Below are 23,698 nucleotides of genomic sequence, written 5' to 3' on the forward strand. Positions count from 1 at the left end.
TACATAGACCTAAGACACAATGGGAACGTGGGTGGCGCTGTGGTCTAAACCACTGAGCCTAGGTCGGTGGTTCAAATCCCTGCAACAGGGTGAGTTCCTGTTGCTCGGTCCCAGCTCCTGCCAAACTTGCAGTTTGAAAGCACACCAGTGCAAGTAGAGAAATAGGTACCGCTCCGGTGGGAAGGTAAACAGCGTTTCCGTGCGCTGCTCTGGTTCGCCAGAAGCGGCTTAGTCGTGCTGGCCACATGTACGCCGGCTCCCTAAGCCAGTAAAGCAAGATGAGCGCTGCAACCCCAGAGTCGTCCGCGACTGGACCTAATGGTCAGGGGTCCTTTACCTTTTTAAGACACAATGACACTCAAAGGAGTCCGCTGTGATCTGCAGCAGAGACACGACAGCAACCCCAAATAAAAGCATTTTGATAAATTTTTAATGTTTTTTTATATAAAAAATATTTTTATTAAAGATTTTCTTGATTTACAAAGGTAGTGCAATGTTTAATGCTTTGTTATGATTTTGTATACGCTTGAAGCTGCCCAGAGTGGGTGGGGCAACCCAATCGGATGGCTAGGGTATAAATGATAAAATCGTTGCTGCTGGGTATAAATGATAAAATTGTGGTTTTTGTTGAGTATAAATAATAAAATTGTTGCTGCTGAGTATAAATGATAAAATTGTGGTTTTTGTTGACTATAAATAATAAAATTGTTGTTGTTGTATTATTATTATTAGGCTTTTCTTCCATTATTATTATTATTATTATTATTATTATTATTGACGTCCCTATTTTCACCCGAGAAATGTTGCAGGGCGTGCATTTGCAGCAACCTCTAGCCGTGACAACTTGCAACAGAAGCCGTTTTTTGCTAGAATAAAAAGCCCCGGCGGCAGAAGAAGGAAACGCTCCTCTCCGCGTGACGTCACGCCTCCCCCCAGGCGTCCTGGATAGCCGACGCCGGAGCGAATCGAGCGACTCGATCTGGCTGCTCGCTCTGGGCTCGGCCGGCGCGGTCTGCCCGGGCGACCCCAAGATGGCGGCGGCGTCTTCGTCGTCGCGGTGGGCGCTGGCGGCGGCGGCGGCGTTGACGACTGCGGGACCCCGTAGGGCGCCTGCTGCTGCTGCGGGGCTGGCGGCGTCTCCGGCGTGAGGGGCGAGGCCATGGCTCCGGGGCCGTGAGGATGTGCGAGAGCTACTCGCGCTGGCTGCTGCGCGTGTCGGCGGCGCAGGTGTGCCAGGCGCTGGGCTGGGACGCCGTGCAGCTCTCCGCCTGCGACCTCCTCACCGACGTCCTGCAGAGGTACCTGCACTCGCTGGGCCGAGGCTGCCGGCGCTACTGCGAGCTCTGTGAGTAACGGCCGCGGGTGGGGGGGGGGTCGCCATGGCGACGGAGCTGTCACGGGGAGGGGGGGCAGGCCGCGGGCGGAGGGGGGGTAGGGAATGGGGGCAGCACGTGAGGTGATCTAGGGGGAGTGGGCCGTGGGGCTGGCATGACGTGGCCGTGGGCCTGCAGCGGATATGGGGGATGTGGATATGGGGCTGGCATGGAAGTGTTACGACATGGCAGTGGGCCTGCAGCGGATATGGGGTGTGTGGGGTTGTCGTAGTGTGAGGGGCAGAGGAGGGCCTTGGGGTTGTCATAGTGGCATGGTGTAGCTGTGGGGCTGGAGTTAGGTGGGGGGGGAGCATGGGGGTTGGCACGCCGTGGCTTTGGGGCTGGAGCGGATATTTTGGGGACGTGGAAATGTGGTGGGCATAGAGGTGTCACGACGTGGCCATGGGGCTGGAGGGCACTGCTTCTTCTTTTAAATTGTTGTTTTTAGTTTTAGTTACAGGTGGGTAGCCGTGTTGGTCTGCCATAGTCGAAACAAAATAGGAAATTCTTTCCAGTAGCACCTTAGAGACCAACTGAGTTAAGTTTAGTTTTTTAACTGTTTTCAGCTATGCCCTTTTAAAATGTCTTGGGGGGATTATTGGGTTTTTGTTATGTCTTTTACGTTTTTATATACTGATTTTAAACTGTAAACCGCCCTGAGACCTGCGTGTATAGGGCGGAATATAAATTCAATAATAATAATAAATATGGGGGGGGCAGGGTGGGGAGTTGTCGCAGTATGGGAGGCAGAGGAGGGCTGTGGGGTTTGCTATTCATTTATTTACTTACTGAATTTCTATAACGCCCTTCATCCGAGAATCACAGGGTAGTCTACAGTATAAAAACTGCAAAAGGCACACCACAGTGACAAACAAAACAATATCCCCTCCACCCAAACACACATACAGTTTTAAAGGCCGTAGATTGTTTCATCAGCCAAATGACTGGGAGAAGATGAATGTTTTTGCCTGGCACCTAAAGATCTGGAACAAAGGTGTCTCGCGAGCTTCCCTGGGGAGGACCCCCCCCCCCCGAGTTGGTTGTTATAGTGGTGGCATGATATGGGCATTGGGCTGCAGTCGGTGGGGGGCATGTGGTGTTCTGAAGAGCGAAGTGACTAGAGTAGTGGACACTGGTGTACCATGGAGTTGTTATGGTAAGAAGTGGGTGGGTGGGGAGGACCATAAGGTTGTCATAGTGAGAGAGTGATGCCCACATGGGTTGTTGTCACTTGACTAATATTGAATGTAGGGAGGGGAGTAGTATCACTTATGTGGTCGTCTTCAGTGGCGGAGGTGGCGCATGGCTCTGTCAAGTTGATGGAGTGAAGGGCTGGAGTTGTCATACAAAGGAACATACAAAGAGCCGGCTGGATCAGGCCTGTGGCCCATCTAGTCCAGCATCCTACTGTCACAGTGGCCAACCAGGAGCGGGGGAAAGGGGCTGTTATAAAGATGACAGAGAAGGGGTGTACTTATGCATTCCTGGACTAGCATTTATTTAACACTGTAGTATTTATATAGCCCTGCTATATATAGAAGTTGATGTAAAGTTTCTTTATTTAAGACTGTAATGCTGGTCTCCAGTTGTCTCATTATACATCTGACACGCATCGTAGAAGCCTTTACATCAACTTCTAAAAGACTTTCAAGGGATTTTTCAATGTGAAACTATTTCTTTATTTAAGACTGTAATGCTTAACAGGATTGATACTATATTTGTATTTACTCACGAGTAAACGCATCGTTTTGGTTGAAACCTCCGGCCAGAGTTCTTAATTATATTTATTTCAATGTTTAAGAAGGAAGCAGGTTAAATAGGATTCTTAATGGACTTGGGTTATCACAGGGAAAGCAATGCTCCCAAGAAACATACATACATGAACATAGAACAGTATGAAGTTACAAACGCAAAGAAATGGCTCATTGTAGAAATAAGTACCAGTTCAGTTGATGTAGGTTGAGGGAATATATCTATAATGACAGTATTGGACTAAGTGCACTAAGAAAGTAAAAAGCAGATCCGTACGTTCTTCTAAGGACAGTTCATCTGTTCCAGGGATAGTGGAGATTTTGAACTGTTATCTGGCCCAAATCAGTAGTTCTGTAACTTCTCATGAAGCACCAGAACAGGGGCCCCATCCCTTGCTGCCCCTGTTCTCCACCATCCACATGTCAAGGGGAAGGCCTGACAAGGAGAGTCTCCTCTTCTTTTCTAGGCTCCCCACCTTGATTTCGCACCCCCGTCATTCAGAGTTTTAAACTGGGGTGGGTGGGTAATGTGCCTAGAGTAGACCTCTCCCTTTCGGACCTTCCCCTGGCACTGGGGAGATGGGACTAGCAGAGGATGTGATGGTACTCCATACGGATGGTCCAAATAAAACTAGTGTCTGTGGGGGTGGTGGGGGAACTAACAAGGGTAAACTGTTCATATTTATATGGCTGCACAATGATGTACGGTATATACTTTGAGCTTCTAAAAAGTCAGGATATGGAAACTTAAAAGCAAAGGAGGGGGGAGTTGCCTTTACACCCATAAGTTTGTGCCCACCAACTGAAGTAACAGTTCTGAGTTCATGGGGCAAGGTCTCTGGTTGCATTCAGGTGACTGTCTGAGGAGTCATGCATGCTTATATGAGCCTAAGACTCCTGCAGCCACATGGACACCTCGTTGTCTTTAAACGCTGCCACATGGTGAAATACACATTTTTATATCCCTTCAACCAAATGGGTTTCCCAGAGGGACTCCCTTGTGGAGGTCGTGTTGATGGTGATGGAGGAATGCATTGGAATTAAAAAGTCTTCCATGTCCCTGCCCGTCCCTTTCTGTTTCCAACAAATTATCATGGGGCATCACTTTTCTGCATCTACACATAGGTTGAGCCACTGGCATCCTGACTTACTTCTGTAATTCTTGGCCACCTGAGTTTCACTCACCATCATGTATGGATATAAATTCTTCCAATGTCGCTGTAGCCTTGTGTGCGTGCATATATTTTTAAAGTCTGAACCAGAAGTAGAAACAAAGATTTCAAATGCTAGTAGTGCAGTGTCAGGTGTTTAGGACCTAAAGAACCCTGTGAAAAAATGTTGATATTCCTAGTTGCCAGAATCAGATTTTTGGACACCCAGGCAATGAGGCAGCTGGGACTTTTCTTAACAGTGATTTGCTGCTTTCCCTTTTAAAGCTACTAAATCAACATATTTCTTATGCACTGGCAATGTTTGCTTTCAAAACCTTTCTTGATTCCTTTTTTCCCCTTTTTTAACAGATGGCCGGACAGATCCAATTTTGGAGGATGTAGGTGAAGCCTTCAAGCTTATGGGGGTCAACCTGCATGAACTGGAAGATTACATACTCAATATTGAGCCAGTCACTTTTGCGCATCAAATCCCCTTATACCCTGTCAGCAAGAATAATGTCCTGCAGTTTCCCCAGCCTGGAAGCAAAGATGCAGAAGAGAGGAAAGAGTATATTCCTGATTACTTGCCACCCATTGTCTCTTCTCAAGAAGGTGAGAAATTAATAATTTATTTGCTTTATTTTTATCTGCTTGTTTTTGAGCAGTAATTCCTGCTCTCTTGCATTTCAGGAAGCTTGGAGTCTGTTACCTTCTGTGTCACATCGTGAGGATATGTTACTGCTAGCAGCAGAATTGAGTGTTGCAATAATGTGTAGTGGCAGGCAGCACATTTTGCTGTTCAAGTTTATCATGGTAGTTCCACTGGCTTCATTGACAAATGGCTCAAAGAGCTGCCATGTAGGAAATGGAGCTGCGTTAGAATCACTGCAAGCCCTATTTGGTTTGGGGCAATTCACTAACGTCCCAGCATCGGTTTCCCAGATAAAAGTTGTGAAGAACCTGAATTAAAAACATTATAGGGTTAAGATCGGTCATGGGGTTCATTACAACTTGGCATGTGAGCAAAGCATATTGCGACGTGTATTGAATGAGCCAAATTTCCAAGTAGACATTCACCTGGTCACTATGGGTGAGTAAGAATAACAGGGAAATGACCAGGTTTTGTACCGTGGAAAAAGTAGGTTCTCTTCTCCTCCACCTCTTTTCAGGAATTTAATGTGCTATGAATTGTTTCAAAAGACATGGCAAGTAGGTAGGCTGGTGAAAATTATTGTGAGCTACTAACTTCAGCTGATCAGTTTGGAACGCTGAGTGAACTGTGCCTCAGAACCCACTTATACAGTGGTACCCCGCTAGACGAATGCCTCGCAAGACGAAAAACTCGCTAGACGAAGGCATTCGTCTAGCGGAAGGCTGCCCCGCAAGACGAAAAAGTCTATGGGGCTGCCTCGCAAGACGAAAAATTTTTGTCTTTTTTTTTTTCGTTTTGCGGAGCGCGGCTGTCATTGCCGCTCCGCAAGACGAAAAACCCGCTAGACGAAAATTTTCGCAGAACGAATTATTTTCGTCTAGCGGGGCACCACTGTACAGATGAACAGTAATATGTCAGTGAGGATAAAGTGGCATAAAGAGTCCTTGTATCTGAGAAGGTTTTAGTTCCAGTGATAGGAGTACTATTGCAGGCTTTTAAAAATTCCTTCCAGTAGCACCTTAGAGACCAACTACCGTATTTTTTGCTCCATAAGACGCACTTTTTTCCTCCTGAAAAGTAAGGGGAAATGCCTGTGCGTCTTATAGAGCGAATGGTGGTCCCTGGAGCTGAATTGCCCAGGGGCCAAAAGAGGATCATGCTTTTTATTTTACAAAGAGAAAAGGGAGTGTTGAAAGGACCCTGCTCAGCAGCTGATCAGCAAGAGATCGGGAGAGAGATAAGAGTCCGGGCTCCCTTTCAGCCCCGCCCTCCTTTGTTGAATGTGCTGCAGAGGGAGGTTGTTTGTTTCCCCAGGACATGTGACTGGCTGATTAGATTATCTGTCTGGAAACTGTAGAAATGGCTCCCTTTCCTTAAGATTTTTTCAGAAATGTGAGTTAAACCTCATAAAAATGGGGCTTTTCCTCTTTGCTTTTCCCCCTTTGCAAAAGGAGCTTTGCTTTTCCCCCTTTGCAAAAAAAGCTGCAAAACCTTTAGCTGATCCTCGAAAAAAAAACCAACCAGGGCTTTTCCCTTTGCAAAAAAAGCTGCAAAACTTTTAGCTGATCCTAAAAAAAAGCCTTTTGCCTTTGCAAAAACAGCTGCAAAACTTTTAGCTGATCCTCAAAAAAAAAAACCAACCAGGGCTTTTCCCTTTGCAAAAAAAGCTGCAAAACTTTTAGCTGATCCTTAAAAAAGCCTTTTGCCTTTGCAAAAACAGCTGCAAAACTTTTAGCTGATCCTCAAAAAAAAAAAAACCCACAAAAAAGGGCTTTTAGGGGAGGAAAACCGGAAAAATATTTTTTTCCCCTTGTTTCCTCCTCTAAAAATGAGGTGCGCCCTATGGTCCGGTGCGTTCTATGGAGCGAAAAATACGGTAAGTTTGTTATTGGTATGAGCTTCTTCAGATACACTGAAACAGAAGTCACCAGACCCTTATATATAGTGAGAGGGTAGGGAGGGGTATTACTCAGAAGGGTGGTGGGAATGGGGGATTGGCTGATAGGTGTAGTAAACCTGTTAACGACTGTTAACGACGGCAATTGGTCTTACAGGAAAAAGCAAGAGGTGAGATGGCTAAAAATAGCTTTATCATGTATAATGAGATAAGAATCCAATGTCTCTATTCAGACCAGGTCTCGCTGTGGTTTTAAGTTTGGTAATAAGTTGCAATTCAGCAACTTCTCTTTCCAGTCTATTTTTGAATTTCTTTTGTAATAAGACAGCTACTTTGAGATCTTTTATAGAATGTCCTGGAAGATTGAAGTGTTCTCCTACTGGTTTCTCTGTCTTGTGATTCCTGATGTCAGATTTATGTCCATTTATCCTTTGGTGTAGGGTTTGGCCTGTTTGTCCAATATAGAGAGCTGAAGGGCACTGTTAGAAGAATGTATGCCATCAAATGCCAACAGTGCCCTTCAGCTCTCTGAAATCTCTACATATTGTTTATAATTTGGCAGGTTTAAGCCACTTTTGAGGGGCTGCCGTGCCTGCAAATTTCATCCACTTCTGTCTGCTTTGATTTCCTATCAAAATGAAATTTGTTTTCAATGAAGCTGCTTCAGATCCCAAGCATGAGTCAAACTGGACAGACCATAGAGCAACTCGGAACAGATTGGGCCAATTCCTAAAATGACAGATACAAATTGGGCCAATTCCTAAAATGACAGATTGCATTTTTTTGTGAGTTATATAGTATTAGACATCATTTGGATAGCAATTTCAGTTATTTATATTATACTTTAGTGTTTTTGACACCTGTTTTGAACTAATGATATGAGAAAAGCCAAGGTAGAAGTAAATAAAAGTTCCTATGGACTGTGTAAAATTTGCATCCTAAAGGCACACATTCGTCATACAGTGACATTCAGTTCATCTAAAGCAAAATGTGGCAACTCTGTATCATATGAATCTGCCTGGACCGTATGATCTTTGTCACAACCTGTCCTCGTGAGTCCCACCATGTTTTGAATTTAGGCAAAAGATTACCAGAAAGGGGGCTTTCCCCCATAACTGGAAAGCCCTGAACAGCAAAATGTTCTCCTGCTTGCCACTACTCATTATTGTAAAACTTCCTCATATTGCTCCACCTCCCTGAGCATTTTGATCACTCCTTTCTGCGTCTTTTCCAGGCCTGCGACACCCATATTGCAATGCAGCCACCAGAACTGCACATAGTATTCCAAGCATGGTCACACCATAGATCTGTGTTATGTATTCATTTAATGCTCCAATGTTGCGGGTGTATGGAACCGACACACAGAGAAGTGTTGCCAACAACATGACGCACCTGTGAATTTTTGCAGGTTTCCATTTCCAGGTACATAATTCAGATTGAATCTGAAGCTCTTTCTGCCAAATAGAGCTGACCGTGGGTTGCATTCAGTGTTCTGCACATGCGGCTCCACTGGCACAATGAGACTTAACGTTTCCTCTCCTTCCGTGCACCACAAAATCTCTGGGTGGGTGTGTCCCCCAACCCCCGAAGCTGGTTTTGACAATATGGGAGGGGCCTGGAAGGGAGAGGAAGAGGAAGCTCTGTTGGTACATGCAAGTCAGTTGCACCAGTGGAGTTCCAGTATAGGATACAGTCTCACATGCTACAGTGTCAGCTGCAGTAGTGCGTGAGTGGCCCTTGAGAATTTATTTGTTCATACATTTATCGTGGGCGAAACTTGATAGTTTCTTCTCACTTTATTATCTCTCTCAATATTTTGTATGTATGTAGCTATTGAGAAGTGAAGTTTTTGTTTTTAGTGCCTATTGCTTGGATAATTTTTCTGTAGTAGAGACTTTTGTGTATTTACTATAACCCATGACCAGCAGGTGTTGCTCTCCTACCTTATAAATGACTCAGGTTAGCGCTCTTGTCTGCTGCGTGTGCTGGTCTTTGTGAGCTGAAATACCACATTCAAGCTTAAACAAATTGCTGTCTTCAGGATATAGAATTAGTTTATTTTGCTTGCCATTCGATGTAAATAGATATGATCGCCTCCATATCTAGGGAGGAACAGATCTTCCCTTTTCTCTGTTGAGACAGGGATTCTGTTTTGTATAATCCTGATTAGATCAAAGATAGCTGCTTTGTTTAGCACGAAAGGCCATGGCAAGAATGGAGGACCATTGCTAAATGGTGCATTTTGATTCATACACTTAACAAGCTTGTAGTTGTTATGAGCACAGTGCGTGAGGAAATACAGTGGGTGGACATATTTCATATGGTCTCAAGTTGAGTTATACTTAGAGTAGACCTGTTGAAATTAATGGGCCTCAGTCATGTCTTCAGTTTATCTGGGTCTACTCTGAGTAGGACTGACATTGGATAAAACCCATTGTGTTTTTAGGGTGTCTGTCTTGATCATAGGCAAGAATGAGGTACCCTATGAAAGCTAAGAACATGCCACTGTGTCAAATACCAATTCTGTCATTTTGCCGGAAAAGCAAATTCATTACTAATTCAAGAAAAGGGACAAATCCCCAAGGCTGGTTGTTACCTAACTACCTCTCTTCAGTTGTTGGCTAACCTGTGATGAGACAGAAGCCTGGTGGAATGGAAGGCAATAGTTTGAGAGAGGTAGTGACCAGGGGAATCGGGCAGAGAAGGAATGGGGTTTGGGATTGAATGTGATGGGTGAAAGCAGACTCAGGAAAATAAAGGTGCAGGAAGTAGCAGATCTAGGGAAGGAAAGTAATGATGAATCATAGGAAGCCAGTGTGGTGTAGTGGTTAAGAGCAGTGGACTTGTAATCTGGGGAACCGGGTTCGTGTCCCCGCTCCTCCACATGCAGCTGCTGGGTGACCTTGGGCTAGTCACACTTCTTTGAAGTCTCTCAGCTCCACTCACCTCACAGAGTGTTTGTTGTGGGGGAGGAAGGGAAAGGAGAATGTTAGCCGCTTTGAGACTCCTTAGGGTAGTGAAAAGCGGGATATCAAATCCAAATCCATAGGAAGGGTGGGTGGAACAGACACAAAATTGGGGAAGCTGAGATTCATAAAACGATATTAAATCTGTGCATCTTGGGTCTCTGTGGGAAACCTTGCTGAGCTGCTGTTATGTGTCACAATGAAAACCTAACATAGGCCAAGTGGACAAAAGGGCTAAGGATATTGCCCACCTATATGACCTGCTTTTGGGAGACACAAAGCCACCATTACACAGAAATACCTGCATTGTGTGTCACCCTTTAGAAACAGAGAGGAGTGCCCATTTCTCTTTCTCTCTTCTCATTTTGAATCGTAATTTCAGTAGCCATGATAGGCTGCCAGTTTTCAGGCAGCATGTTTTGGAGGCAGAGAAGCTTTTCAGTGCTACGCTCTTAAGTCTGTATTGTATAGCCAGCCTTCCTGTCTCCCCATCCCCATGCGTTTCTGGCTAGGAGGCCAGCCTGAAACAGCTTCTCCTGTCAACTACCCATGCCTGGTGGTTAAGTACTGTAAAAGTCTGTGTTAAGTTCCCTCTGCCATTCCACTTGTCAAGTGCCAGACACTGATTGCTTTTTGTACAAATGAGCTTCCATGTATGCATCGACCTAGCAGGGAGAAGCAACAGGAGAAACGGACAAAATGAGAAAGGCAGCCAAGCTTGAGAAGCAGACAGACGATGCCGTTAGAGAAGAGCCAGTAGGGAAGACAGATTTCAAAGGGAGAATAATATGGGATGTGAGCAGAGACTGGGCAGGTGAGGGTGGGGGGTAGTCTGCTCAGTATTGAGTATATAACCCCCCCCCCTACAGAGTGTCAATCAAGTGATCCTTTTGAAAATATTGTTAAATTTTGCCTGAGATCTTGCTTGATGTAGTTAACAAGGAGACTACTGCAAGAATACTGATTAGAAGGATGTGTTTGCCTTAAAAACACAGCTGAAGGTGCATGATGAGCCTAGATAGGTACCGGTAGCTACCTCAAGACTATGGGAAATTCAGGCTATTAATCAATGTATGGGATAAGTACAAGTGAGGGGTGCAGCTTGTTGCGACAGTAGCATAATTTTGAATAAATTAGGTATTGCGTTGAAGGTTAGGCTTAAGTCTTTGCAGTGGTTGGATTTTTTATTTACTTCCATGCAAATTCTTTTAAAAATTAAATGAAAATTGCCCGTTTAATGCTTCAGCCTATATAAAAGGACACAATTTCAGAGGAAGAGGGTAATAGTTTTTCAGTTCAGCCACCTGCTGGGAAAAAAAACCTGTTCTATGGTGCATAAAACCTGCTAATTAGATCCTGAATTATTTACATTGAAGGAGAAATTGCACTGCTGAGATACAAAATGCTGTTTTAGTTTCATTGTCATGGGGTCAAGAATAAAGGAGAACGACGTTGACTGAAAAAGAACCCCATTATTCCGTATATTTGGGGATAATGGAAAGAGGGAAACCAAATAGTCCATTGAACACAGATGTTACCCACACAGTAGGGAGAGCATTTTTTATCTCTATTTAATTCTTGGAATAGCTTGGCAATGAAGTGTCTGCAAGTAACCTCCCCTGATATGAAGAATACATCTTAATGCCTCCTGTTACAGAGGGCAAAGTTAGAAAGCTTGTTCAGGATCTTGCTAATTATTGCATCTCATGGGGATATGATTACCCCCCCCCCATTTATATACAAAATATCAATTGGTGGACCCCAGTACTTGCAAAGCTTTTTACTCTTTTGTAATTCTGGTAAGATTCAATTTTGATGGGAGTCAAGCTTTGTATCCATTCCAAGAGAGACCCAAGAATTATCGCTTCGTAAATCTGTTGGATTTCATATGTAAAATTCAATCCCTGTTTTGCTGAAATTAGCAATTGATGCTGATGAACAGAATATTGTAGAGGAAGAATAGAATGGATCCTTTAAAGGAAAGCCAAGAATACATAGTTCCTCTGTTTTGGTCCATATGTCTCTAGAAAGGGTCTACAGCTTTATGAAAACAAAAAGAGAGAGTTGTGTAGCACCTTAAAGACTAATAAATTTTCTTTGACGTAGGTTTTTTTGGCTCATCTGACACAACGTGGTTTCACGCGACACGCCATAATCTGTGGGTCTTTAAGGTGGCACAAACCCTCTGCTGTTTTTGCTGGAAGAGACTAACACAGCTACCCCTCTGAATATGTGCAATTTTAGATCTCTTTTCAGATTTTGATTTGTCAGACAGAGACTTGGTTTAAATTGTTCAGTACGAATGTTGTGATAAGGGAGTTACTAAATTTAATTAAAAACCTTTCTTCTTATACTGAACTTAAAGCTAGGTTTCGTTTAACTGGCCTATATATACAGTCCCTGCTCTGAGGACTGTAGGACATTGATGTCTGTGCCATTTTTGTTTAATCTTCAAAATCTTCAGCATTTATCTCCCACATTTTTTGATGACGAAGTTTCCATACTAGTTTCTGAAGCTGGCATGGCGCTTGTATCTATTACAGTGATAACTATGAGGCATCTTTGTAGAGATCTTGGGTCTTTTTGTAAAAAGGAACTTCTTCCTTTGAGCTTTGCTGATACTGAGTTTAATGTGATTTGATAAAAGGCCCAAGCCACATAAGTGGATGATGGATAATATTAAAACCCTTAACTTGTTCTCTATTAAGTATGTAGGAATTTTGTTTAGGCAGAATCATGTGCAGGCAGGGCATCTGGGATCGACAAGACTTCTAATGGTGCAAGTGACTAAGACCCTGTTAAACTTTTGCCCACTTTCAAGACAAGATCTTAGACAAGTGGCACATGTTACAGAAGTGTGGGGTGGGCAAATGTCATCAAACTGGAAACTACCCAAATTTCTTTTTGCTCCCACATAACGCTCCTGTTCTCATGATGAAATTCGAGGTTGGGTTTCAATCATAGAATCATAGAGTTGGAAGAGACCCCGAGGGCCATCCAGTCCAACCCCCTGCCAAGCAGGAAACACCATCAAAGCATTCCTGACAGATGGCTGTCAAGCCTCCGCTTAAAGACCTCCAAAGAAGGAGACTCCACCACACTCCTTGGCAGCAAATTCCACTGTCAAACAGCTCTTACTGTCAGGAAGTTCTTCCTAATGTTTAGGTGGAATCTTCTTTCTTGTAGTTTGAATCCATTGCCCCGTGTCTGCTTCTCTGGAGCAGCAGAAAACAACCTTTCACCCTCCTCTATATGACATCCTTTTATATATTCGAACATGGCTATCATATCACCCCTTAACCTTCTCTTCTCCAGGCTAAACATACCCAGCTCCCTAAGGCATTGTTTCCAGGCCTTTGACCATTTTGGTTGCCCTCCTCTGGACACGTTCCAGCTTGTCAGTATCCTTCTTGAACTGTGGTGCCCACAATTGGTACAAGGTTTGCTTCCATAATGGTTAAATTAAAGCATATGCTCTATACGAGGTTGCCTTAAAAATGTTAGGCAGAGCAAATTTCCAATAGATATTATGAAATTGTTGTTGTTGTTATTTAAATTTGTATTCTGCCCATCAATTGCAGATCTCAGGGCGGTTCACAACATAAAATTACAATATAAAAACCACAAAATACATAGTAAAAATAACAAAAACAATGAACCGGTAATCCCCCACCCCCTCCCACAACAAATTTAAAAGGGCTTTGCATGTCTAGCAGCCAAAGACCTGATTGAAGAGGAGCGTTTTTGCCTGACGCCTAAAGGTATGTAATGAAGGCACCAGGTGAATCTCCACAAACGGGGAGCCACCACAGAAAAGGCCCATTCTCGTGTTGCCATCCTCCAGACCTCTTGTGGAAGAGGCACATGAAGAATGGCCTCACAGGATGATCTCAGGATCCGGGTAGGTTCATTTGGAGAGAGGAGGTCTTTGAGGTATTGCAGTCCTGAGCCGTTTAAAGTCAAAACCAACACTTTGAATTGGGCCTGGAAACTAATTGGCAGCCAACGCAGTTGGGCCGGGATCGGCGTAATATACTCAAACCATCTTCTGAGCAGCCTGACCACCGAATTCTGTACTAGCTGAAGTTTCTGAACCACCTTCAGAGGCAGCCCTATATACAGCTGGGCTAAAAATGTGACGCTCTCATGCTTAAGTATGAACTGATTCTCAGTGCCTATTGCATTAAAATAAAGAGCCAGACTTTTTGTTAAATAGATGTTTTTTTTCAAACTAGGCAATTCTCACCATTTTATTTTTCTGTTAAATCTGATTATGGTAGACAATCCCCTCCCCCACATTATGTGATGAGAGCATTTATTGCTTTGATGCGTCATGCTGTGCTCACGGCATATGTTTAAGGTCTGTGTGTGCTTATTGTTATCTTTACATTTGTGGCCAGAGAGAAGTAGAAGATAATTTCCCATTATATATTGTATTGCTGCCTGTATAATTCCCCTTGGGAAATGAATTTTAAAGAGATTACTGGGCCAGTTATTTTTTGAACGGAAGTGAGATAATCTGTTACTTATTGGTTGATAGGAATAAATATATTTATGTAGAAAGGTTCTGTGTTTACTCTATCAGCCCAATAGATCAGACAAAAATGTATAGCACCAAATGGAGCCCAGTGTAAAAATGTACGTTCCTTACAACTTGCGTATATTTCCATTTTTGTAATGACCAATGGTTTTTAGGAAATAAATTTGACTCGCGGGGGGGGGAGGGGGCTAATGATTTTAGTTTCATAGCATGATTATTTCAAGGGATTTTTTTTTATCCCATAATTGAGCCGTCATTCCATTTTGTTCTCTCCCACTGCATTTCTTGCTAATGTTTTGCTTTATTTGGTGGTCACTTTGCTTCCTGTACTGTGTACAACTTGAGGATCTCATTACATTTGGAGCATCAGGAACCTTTCTCCCCCAGAATCCATCTGTTTCAAATTAGTCTAATAAGCACAGTCCACAGGGAACTCCCTTGTTCTGTGTATAGAGCTCTTGAGGAGTTCCTATTCATTTAATAACGTCTGTTGATAAGTTCCAGGCAGATTGTGCCCATTGTATGGTGGAGGCACATTTCCCTTCTTTGGTTTCACACAACATTTTTTAAAAAAATCTTATTTATTATATATATAATATTGGGTGTTTGCTGGGTATCACTTTAACAAATAAAAAGTTAAATTTTTTACAAAATTTTTATTTTATAAAAATAAAAATTGCGTGAGCAATTGAAAAAGAACAACAATAAATGCAGTGTGCAACTGATTTTGAAAGGAAAACCATACATCATTAGTTTTTTCCCCCAGTTCCCTTTCATTTCTGCCCTATTATCCGTGCCAGTCCCAGTTTGCATGTTTTGTGTTTCTGCACGTGTCCCTTCCCAAAAGCCTTAAGGTGTTCCAAGCCTGCCACCATCTTCTGCTAAAAGAACAGGAACAGAAAACCCCAAATTCTTCAAAACCCACACTGAATTGCATGAATGAAATAACATCCAGTTTACTGCACTGTTTTCTACTTGTAGCATATGTGAGTTGTACATGGGGTTTACATGTAGACTATGGGGATAAAAATGTAATTTCTTAACCACCAATGCCACCACTGATAGGTAGTTACTACATTGAATTGCTAGGTGCTCTTATATGTTGATATAAAGCCCCCTGCTTCATTGAAATCACGAAGTGTTCCGTAAATTGTCTCCCCCTTCATTTCTTGGTGTTACTTGAGCCAGCAAGGATGTATTTGAGCATCTTCAGCAGAAATGTGGCATCTATGGGAATATTGCACTTTAAGTGGATGGACGCATCGCACCTCTGATTTGGAGGTTGGAAGCAAAATGCATGAGCAAAATGCAGCTGTATACAGTGTTGTGGAGTAGACAGTTGCTTTTGCTGCTGGGGTATACTGCCAGCAATAATCCCACCAGAATATGAACGTAATCCAATACCAATAACGGGGTTTAGTTATAAATTAACTAAGGGAGTCAAGGCATTAGCCGGAAAAGGAGGACATGGTAACTTTATAGTGACATGGCAGAGGGCCTTCTCGGTAGTGGCGCCCACCCTGTGAAATGCCATCCCATCAGATATCAAGCAGAAAAACAACTGTGTGACTTTTAGAAGACACCTGAAAACGACCCTGCTACTGGAAGGAATATTTTTATTTTTTATTTTGTCCTGTATAGGGAAGTTTTTAATGTTCGTTTTATTATGCTTTTACAGTCCTACCTCTGTTTACGTATCCCTACGGTTACGTAAACTTTGGGATGCGTGCGCGGCAAACCCGGAAGTATTTTACTGGGTTTTGCCCCATGCGCAGAAGCAGTCCTCAGGTTGCGGAAACCTCGGGATCTGACCGGACCTCCAGAACAGATCCCGTCCGCAACCAGAGGTACCACTGTATATGTGTTGGAAGCCACCCAGAGTGGAACAGTTCCCCCCTCCCCGGAACCTGTATTTGCAGTTATGGTTGTGAGGAACATTGTGGTCATGAGTGTCTGTGCCTGGAAGAAGGGAAAGGGTCACCATGGAAGGTGCTTGGCTAATGCAACCGGTCATTTTGGATGTGCCAGAAGAACACCTTCCTGAGGGCTGACTCGGGTAGGTTTTCTTTTCCCCTTTTAGGTTGGGATACAAAGCATGTATATTTGGAAGCAGGTTCTTACTGAAAATTAATGATGCTTTCATCAGAGGAAGTGTGGTTGAGAATTGAGGGTGTTGGGTTGCTTCCCCACCCTACCCCACTGGATCGGGGCAGGTTACATCATTTCCTTATCTCATGTTAAGCTGCAAGAGAGTTGAGTTGGCCAAGACCACCCAATGAGACTCGGGGCTAAGCAGGAATTTGAACCCAACCGTTGCATGTCAACTTTCGCTATACAGTACTGCTTGGCTTCCAGTGGGTGGACTGGAAGATCCCCCCTGCCAGATTTTTGTGCATCCCACCCCCCCCCACCCCCAGTATTGGAATAAATAAGTGGCATTTGTTAATGTTCTGGTGTCTCCTAGATATGTGTGTGTGTGTTTTTTCTTTTAGCTTGTTAGTATCAGGCTAGCTTTGTGGTTTTAAATATCGGGTGGAGGGGGAGCTCATTTTCAGATAATAAGAGTTTACAAGAGTCCTTATATTGTGTAAAGTACTTTTTCCTGTGTTAGCTTTTGGTCCGCCGTCTCCCCCCCCCCCCCGCCCTGTATGTGTGCCACTCTAACTCTGTCTGACAGATGCAATTGGGAATACCAAGGAGGAAATGGCAGGTTTTGCCCAGTCAGCTTTGCTCAGGAAGTCTCTGTGCCATAGGAAGGGAGAGAAACTCACCTCTCATTTCCCCTCAAGTCCGGCATGTTCAGATTAACTTTAAAGGAGAACGTGGCGCTGTTTGGTGGAGTTGGCCTCCAATAGCGTTCTGCCTCTGCGTGGAGCCCATCTCAGCAGGCGCTGCTGAGTCCCTGGCCAGGAAAGCTCTTTTAGCTAAGCTGCTGGGTATCCTATTGCAAATTAAATACGAAACAAAGCAATGCTTGATTTTGTATGGGAAAACTTAAAAGCATCCATTAAAGAGGCTTTTATTTCTGTGCCATGTGCCTTTAAAGCCACAGCGGCACCAAAGGTGCAACTTTTCTGGCTTTTTGGGGGGGGGGGAGAAAACGGTATCCGCCAAATCACGGAATTTGCATGCATAGCAAATATATATATATATGTTAATGCAGAAGCCAGTGTTTCAAGAATTGGAAGCACTTCATAGAGGAAACGATTTTATACATGATTTTGGGTTTTGTGAACAGGACCAAATTTTATACATGATTTTGGGTTTTGTGAACAGCACCAACAGCAAAACGACGAAATAGAATGACATTTGGTGAAAGAAAACCTGCTGGGTTTTAGTAACAACACCGTAGTTATTATTACTTAAGAAATGTACGTACTGCCTTTCCATTTATTAGGGGGGGAAATCAACAAGGTGTCTTACAAAAAACAACGCACAAAATACTTAAAAAACAGACAGAAACAAGGACTAGATGGCAGTACTTAATTATAAGACTGATATAGTTCCTTAGGGTGTTCAAAGTGTTTCACTGACATTGCTTAAGTAATTCCTCACTGACCAGGCACCAGACCCAGACTCCGACTTGATCATGCTATGGGATTATGCCCTTCTGGATAATTGTGCAATGCACAGTGATCTCAAGTGTATTTGTTTGGTGTGGGGTGTTTTTGGAAGCACATAATAAAATATGTGATTGATACTGGAGAGAGACTTTCCTCCTCACCTGAAATAACTCGTGTTTGCTGACCTTTAGGACATATTTACATTTTTTCCTCTGTAGAGAACTTTGTTAGGAAAGGCAGAAACTTTCTGTATTTCGCTTTTCGTTAGAGATACAGAGTGTGAGGCTCATCATCCTTTTTTTCTGGATGTGAAGGAAATCTGCAGACCCTGACACAGAATAAGACACCTTGGTTTAGAGGTTACTGTACTTCTGTCTACTACCTCACCACCTAACCTCAGGTGGTGGGAGGACATTTTTATGTGAAAAGCTTTAAGGACATAGTTGAAAAGCAGAACCATAGTATCATAGAATTGGAAGGGATCCTGAGGATCATCTAGTCCAACCTCCTGCAAATCAGGAATATGCAGCGTGTCCCATACGGCGATTAAATTTGCAAACAGTGGCACTGCTGCTAGGAGGCTGTTAACTGTGGTTGTGCCCCACTAGGGCTGGCCGCTCCTGTTGAAAAGCAAATGCGAAAATTCCGAATAACTTACAGAAGAATGCGAGAGAAACTGAGGCCAAGAGATAGTTTTTAATCCACGTTGCAGAAGTGAGAAGCTTTGGGGCTTTAGGCTGTAATAGACACTTACTGATGAGAAAACTGTAACGTGCTAATTCTACATTACACATAGGATGTGAGATGGATGTCCGTGCTGATAGGCCATGTGCCTATCTGTTGGTGCAGTTAATTGCACGGCAGGATTTCCTTCACAGAGGAAGGTTTAGAAGTTGAATGCACGGGACTGGTCTGCCGTTTTGCACCCTCCTGTGCCTGCACATTCGACAGCAAAGCAAATACGATTTATTTGCGAATTTATAAGCTGCACTTTTGTAATGAAATAAAAACAACAAGGCGGGACAGGACGTATTAAAAACAAAGTTGGCAAAGATATCTGTAAGAACTTAATTTTAAAACGTCAATACAAGACTGATTGGGTTACAAAGAAAATGCATGGTGCAAAGGCCTGCCCAAACAAGAAAGTATTCAGGAGACATCTGAATGGAGGGAGGGATGGTGCCTTCCTAGCCCCTGCCGGCTAGGAGTTCCGTAGGGCAGGGTCTGCCACACTAGAGGCTCAGTGTGAATTCAGTTACTTTAAACCGGCAGTTAGCCAACATGGTGCCTGTTGGATTACAACTCTTAACAATTGGCTATACTGGCTCCGGCTGATGGAGTTGACTTCTCTTGCTCCAAACAATATATGCGCCTCTTTAACCTAGCCTTTGATACCTGAGATATGTGTTTTTGGGACCCACCCTATTCCCGTGGCTGTTAATTTGTTTTAAACTGTTTTCAATGTAGAATTTTAAATGGTTGTAAGCCAACCTGGATGGAACCTGCTGGTGAAGGGCAGGAAATAAATTGACGCTGTTGTTACATTGTCTTTGTAGTTGTTGTTTTCTATACAGTTCAACAATATTTCAGTATGTCTTGATAAAAAAAATGTCTGCATTCAAGTCTGGTTGCTGGTGCTGAATTGCTAGAAACATCGGTGGCATTTCTCTAGTCATATTAATATCGAGCCCACATGCTGTACATATCTCTGTATAATATCTGTCATCTCTGTATGACTCCACATGTCATTTATATCCCAGTAGCACATTTTCAATATTATTGAACAATAATTAGGCATTTTATCGAGCAGACATTGAACTTGGGGAGAATATTTTGATTCGATCCAAATTATTTTGGAATATTTTGTGGACTGTGGCTGATGTTTTCTTTTCTTCTCTACCACAAACATGTAACACCAGTTGTAAAAGAACTGTACAGTATTTCCAAATTTCTTAGTTCAGGTTGCTACATACCTCTTCAGTTGAAACACGTTATTGGCTAGGTCCTCTCAAAAGGCTTTGAGTTAGAAGTTTTCCTACCCGTAGAATGGCAGCAAAGCAAATGCAAGGCTACTTTTCTTGGCAATTGTGACATTCAGAGCGACCTCTATTCTCTAAATGTTTGCATACGGATACGTGAGTATTCATTTGTTGGAAAAATAATCTCTGCTGCGCTTGTTCCGGCTAATGCAGAGTAATCAAAGTTTGCTCTATGGTGCTTTCCTCAGTTGGGAGCCGTGTGGCTTTGGGAGCAGCGAAGGAGGAAGAACACCCGTGTTTGGGAGCTACCCATGCAGAGTTGCGTAAGAGCGTGTGCTATTTAAGCATTTCACAACATGCAAGTTGGCACCGATGCCTGTGAAACACACAATTATTCTGAGGTGGCGCCTGTAGTTTACTAAAGGCTAGGTGGACAGAGAATCTAAAAGTCCGTATTTCTAGATCTTTTGGGCCAACTTGCAGGATGGAGAGATGAAAAACATCATCGTCGGTCTCTCCCAAATTGTCTTGCCGTGCAAATCAATTGCTATGGTGTAGATTTCTGTTGTTGCAAAGAAGTGTTCTGGCCAGAGGGGAGCAGGAGGGCAGCAGGTGTTTGTAGGTGGACCACCATAACTGGAGTCTGTGTTGGAAAGACAGCCTTGCAGGTTGCCTTACAATGTGGAAAGGGATGCCATGGGTCCTCTGTGCCAGCAGTGGGAAATCATGAAGACATAGATGCATTTTCATCATAAGGGCTGGATGGGAATGAGAGTTGTTATTTTTAAAGACTGGATCCAGGAAATGGTCTTGAAAGCAACACAGGCCTATCCCCGCTTGGATGGGAGACCACCCAGAAACCACATTCAAGCTTCTTTAGAGGCAAAACAGCATATAAGGGTGAAGAATGCAAGTGGATTCTTCTTTGTTAGCAATATTCCTGAGTTCTCAGGGCATCTTACAGCAAGGAGTTAGTATGCAGATGGCATTCATCTCTATTTGTCCCTGTCATCTAAATCAGATGAGGCCACGCAGATGTGGCTTGGCTGTAGCATTGAGCTGGATAAATTCAGGCTTATATCCCAACAAGATGGAGCTGCTGTGGGTTGGTGGCTTGCGTGTCTGGGAATTGGGTTAGAGTCCTGTTCTGTGCACAGTTGCGCATGCATATATGCACACACAAAGGAACAGATCCATAGCTTGGGAGCATTTCTAGATCAAGCTGCATGCTCTGATAACCTCCAGGCTAGATTACTGAAATGCACTCTACTTGGGGCTGCCCCTGAAGATGGTTTGGAGGCTGCCCAGCTGGTGCAAAATGCAGAGGCCAGAGTGACTGGTGCTCAGAACCTTTTAAAAAAAGTGGTTCAGAATAGTCTGAGCCAGCTGACTATACCCACTGAACCATACTCAAGGTTTTAGAGCTTACGTAGAAATCTCTGAGTGAGTTAGGACCAAGTTTTCCGATGGAGCACCTCTTTCAGCATTAATCTGCCTGGGCTTTAAGACCAGCCAAGGAGGCCTCCCTTTTTATTCCATCACCAAGCAAATCTCAAGGTGTTTTGGCTCAGAATAGGACTTACTAGTGGTGGCACTGACTGTGGAACACGCTTTTCCCCTGAGGTGTATCTGGTTCAGCCGAGAACCCTTCTATTCCTCCAGGCTTTCGGTGGGAGTGAGAGATAATTGTGCTACCTGATAAGTGGCATAGGAAGCAGATTACTTATTTAAATAATGTATATACCACTGAACTGCGATCGTCTCTAAGCAGCTTGCAAAGACACCACACACAAAAGATGCACGCTGTAAAAAGATTTAAGATGGGCATGCTTTTATTGACTGGTTTTGTTCTGTGTTTTGCGTTTCCTTTATTTGAGTGTGACTCGGCCCCGGGATTGTTTGCCATGAAGGGCAAGGGTATCAATTCGATAAACAAATAAAATTCAATAACCGATTCCACAGAATGAGAGCCGCAGAACAGATGAAGCTCTGTCTGGAAAAAATAGTGCAACCCATTTGAGGGGGTTTGTTTTATGTTTTGAGCACCCATGTGTGAGAAAAATATCTTACGCTGTGTGTTTTAAAACCTTTGCACTATTGGTTGTTCAAATGAAAAGTGAAATTTTCATTCACTCGCATTATATGGTTTCAAGCAATACGCTATTAAACCAGTAGAGGGCACTGTTGTAGCACTAGTAGCTGGTGGAGTTGTCTTCAGGGTTGGTTGTGGTTTTTTTTTTTTTGCTAACCCCCCCTCCCCCAGTTTTGGAAAGCGTTTAATGTTCTCTCTGTAATTAAATTCAGTTCCCTGAATAATTAGCAATGGAGCCTTATTCTTTGTGCCATTGCTGTGGATAGTGTTGTTTTTCAGCGTGTTTGTCTTCACTCAATGGAAAACACTGTTGCTTGTTGCACGCTCTCTATCAGCTAAGCACTATCTAAGGCGGAAATACAAAACTTTATGTATCGTTTAGGTGCCCAGAGTGAAAAACAGACGTGCAGAATTCCTGCAGGCACTTTTGCAACAATGCTGTTAATGTACAGTTGTTTGTCTTGGCGTTCAGATGTTCGAGTAATACCGGGGAATGTTCTTTGTATGAAGAGACACAAAATTGTACATGTGCAGAACACATATATGGTTTTTAATTAAGTGAGAAAGCGAAATGCCCTCTGCTTTTACCTGGCACACTTTCCCTTCTAATTTGCTTCATCTGCATTTTTTGCAGAGCAGTTATACAATATTGTTCAAGGCGTTGAGCATACTGAAATCTAAATTATACTACACCCAAGCGTAATTAACACTTGTTTAATGAACAGCATAAGTAGTTATTATGGCTATAAACTAGTTCACTTTGAGGCATCTAAATTCCCCTAAACAGCCTATTATTAATAATTTCAAAAAAAATATTGGTGCTATTCCCTCCCCTTCCCCAGGGTATGCCAGAATAGCACATAGTGTCTTACGGGCTCGAAGAGGATACAGCACACTTAGATCTCGTGGCACATTTTTTTACATCATTGCAACATTCATTGTAACTTTAAGAGGGTTTTTAAAAATAAAATAACAAATCAGAAGATTTGCTACAAGTGAATCTTTCGGTTTATAACTGCTGCAGGATTGATTTTTGCAGAAAGGTTCTGTTATCTCCCTCTCTCTTACCTAAAAGAAAAACTTTTTTTAAAAAATAATAATAGCTGAACTCTGCTCCAGAGAAGTTTTGACAATGCGATTGATGTGGACGACCTCCGGACAGCGAATTCTCTTGCATTTCCTCTGCGAGCTTTTAATAAATGAGGCTGTTTAGATCATAAGCCCGGTATCTAAAAGTAGAAAGAATTAACCAAATATTATTCTTCTGCAATGTCAGCCTGTGCCCCCAACAGTATAAAGAGAACATTTCATGGGAACGGACAGAAGCTTGAAAGTGCGGCAGGAGACGGTTCTACAGGAAATCCCCAAATTGGACCATAGGCTGTTAGAATAGGGTGCTCTGAGCTCTTGTTCCTTTTATGAAAGTCACATATGCTCTTGGAACACTTTCCAATTGGAACTTGATTCTTTTGTGCTCCCCCCCCCCCATATAAAATGCATAGCGTTTTAAGAAGACCTCTCTAGCTTTTCCCCCAAATGAAAACAAAGGCTTTTGTTTTTACCCGTTTTCCTATTGCAAGGAAAAAATGCTTTCTTTGGGAAAGGTGGTACTGCTTTCAGATTTTAATTAAATGTACTTTGGTTTTTGTTTTGTTTTTTAAAAAACTGTCAGATAGTTACGGAAGAACACTTTACACCCTGTTCAGGACTCTGCTTCTTGTGGCACCCCGGGGA

The 23,698-nt window shown here is 43.1% G+C and overlaps 1 protein-coding gene across 1 annotated transcript in view; it reads left to right on the forward strand.

Moving 5' to 3' along the window:
- Positions 1–1,209: 1,209 nt before the first annotated feature.
- The window catches only part of TAF3 (TATA-box binding protein associated factor 3), a 131,626-nt gene continuing 109,137 nt past the window's right edge, over positions 1,210–23,698 (forward strand). The window contains exons 1-2 of the mRNA XM_033163001.1: positions 1,210–1,345; positions 4,645–4,887. Coding sequence (XP_033018892.1) covers positions 4,711–4,887 — 177 coding nt within the window. The 5' untranslated portion in view covers positions 1,210–1,345; positions 4,645–4,710. The remainder of the gene's footprint in view (positions 1,346–4,644; positions 4,888–23,698) is intronic.

Source organism: Lacerta agilis, chromosome 10, assembly GCF_009819535.1.
Source record: "Lacerta agilis isolate rLacAgi1 chromosome 10, rLacAgi1.pri, whole genome shotgun sequence".
Classification (NCBI taxonomy): Eukaryota; Metazoa; Chordata; class Lepidosauria; order Squamata; family Lacertidae; genus Lacerta; species Lacerta agilis.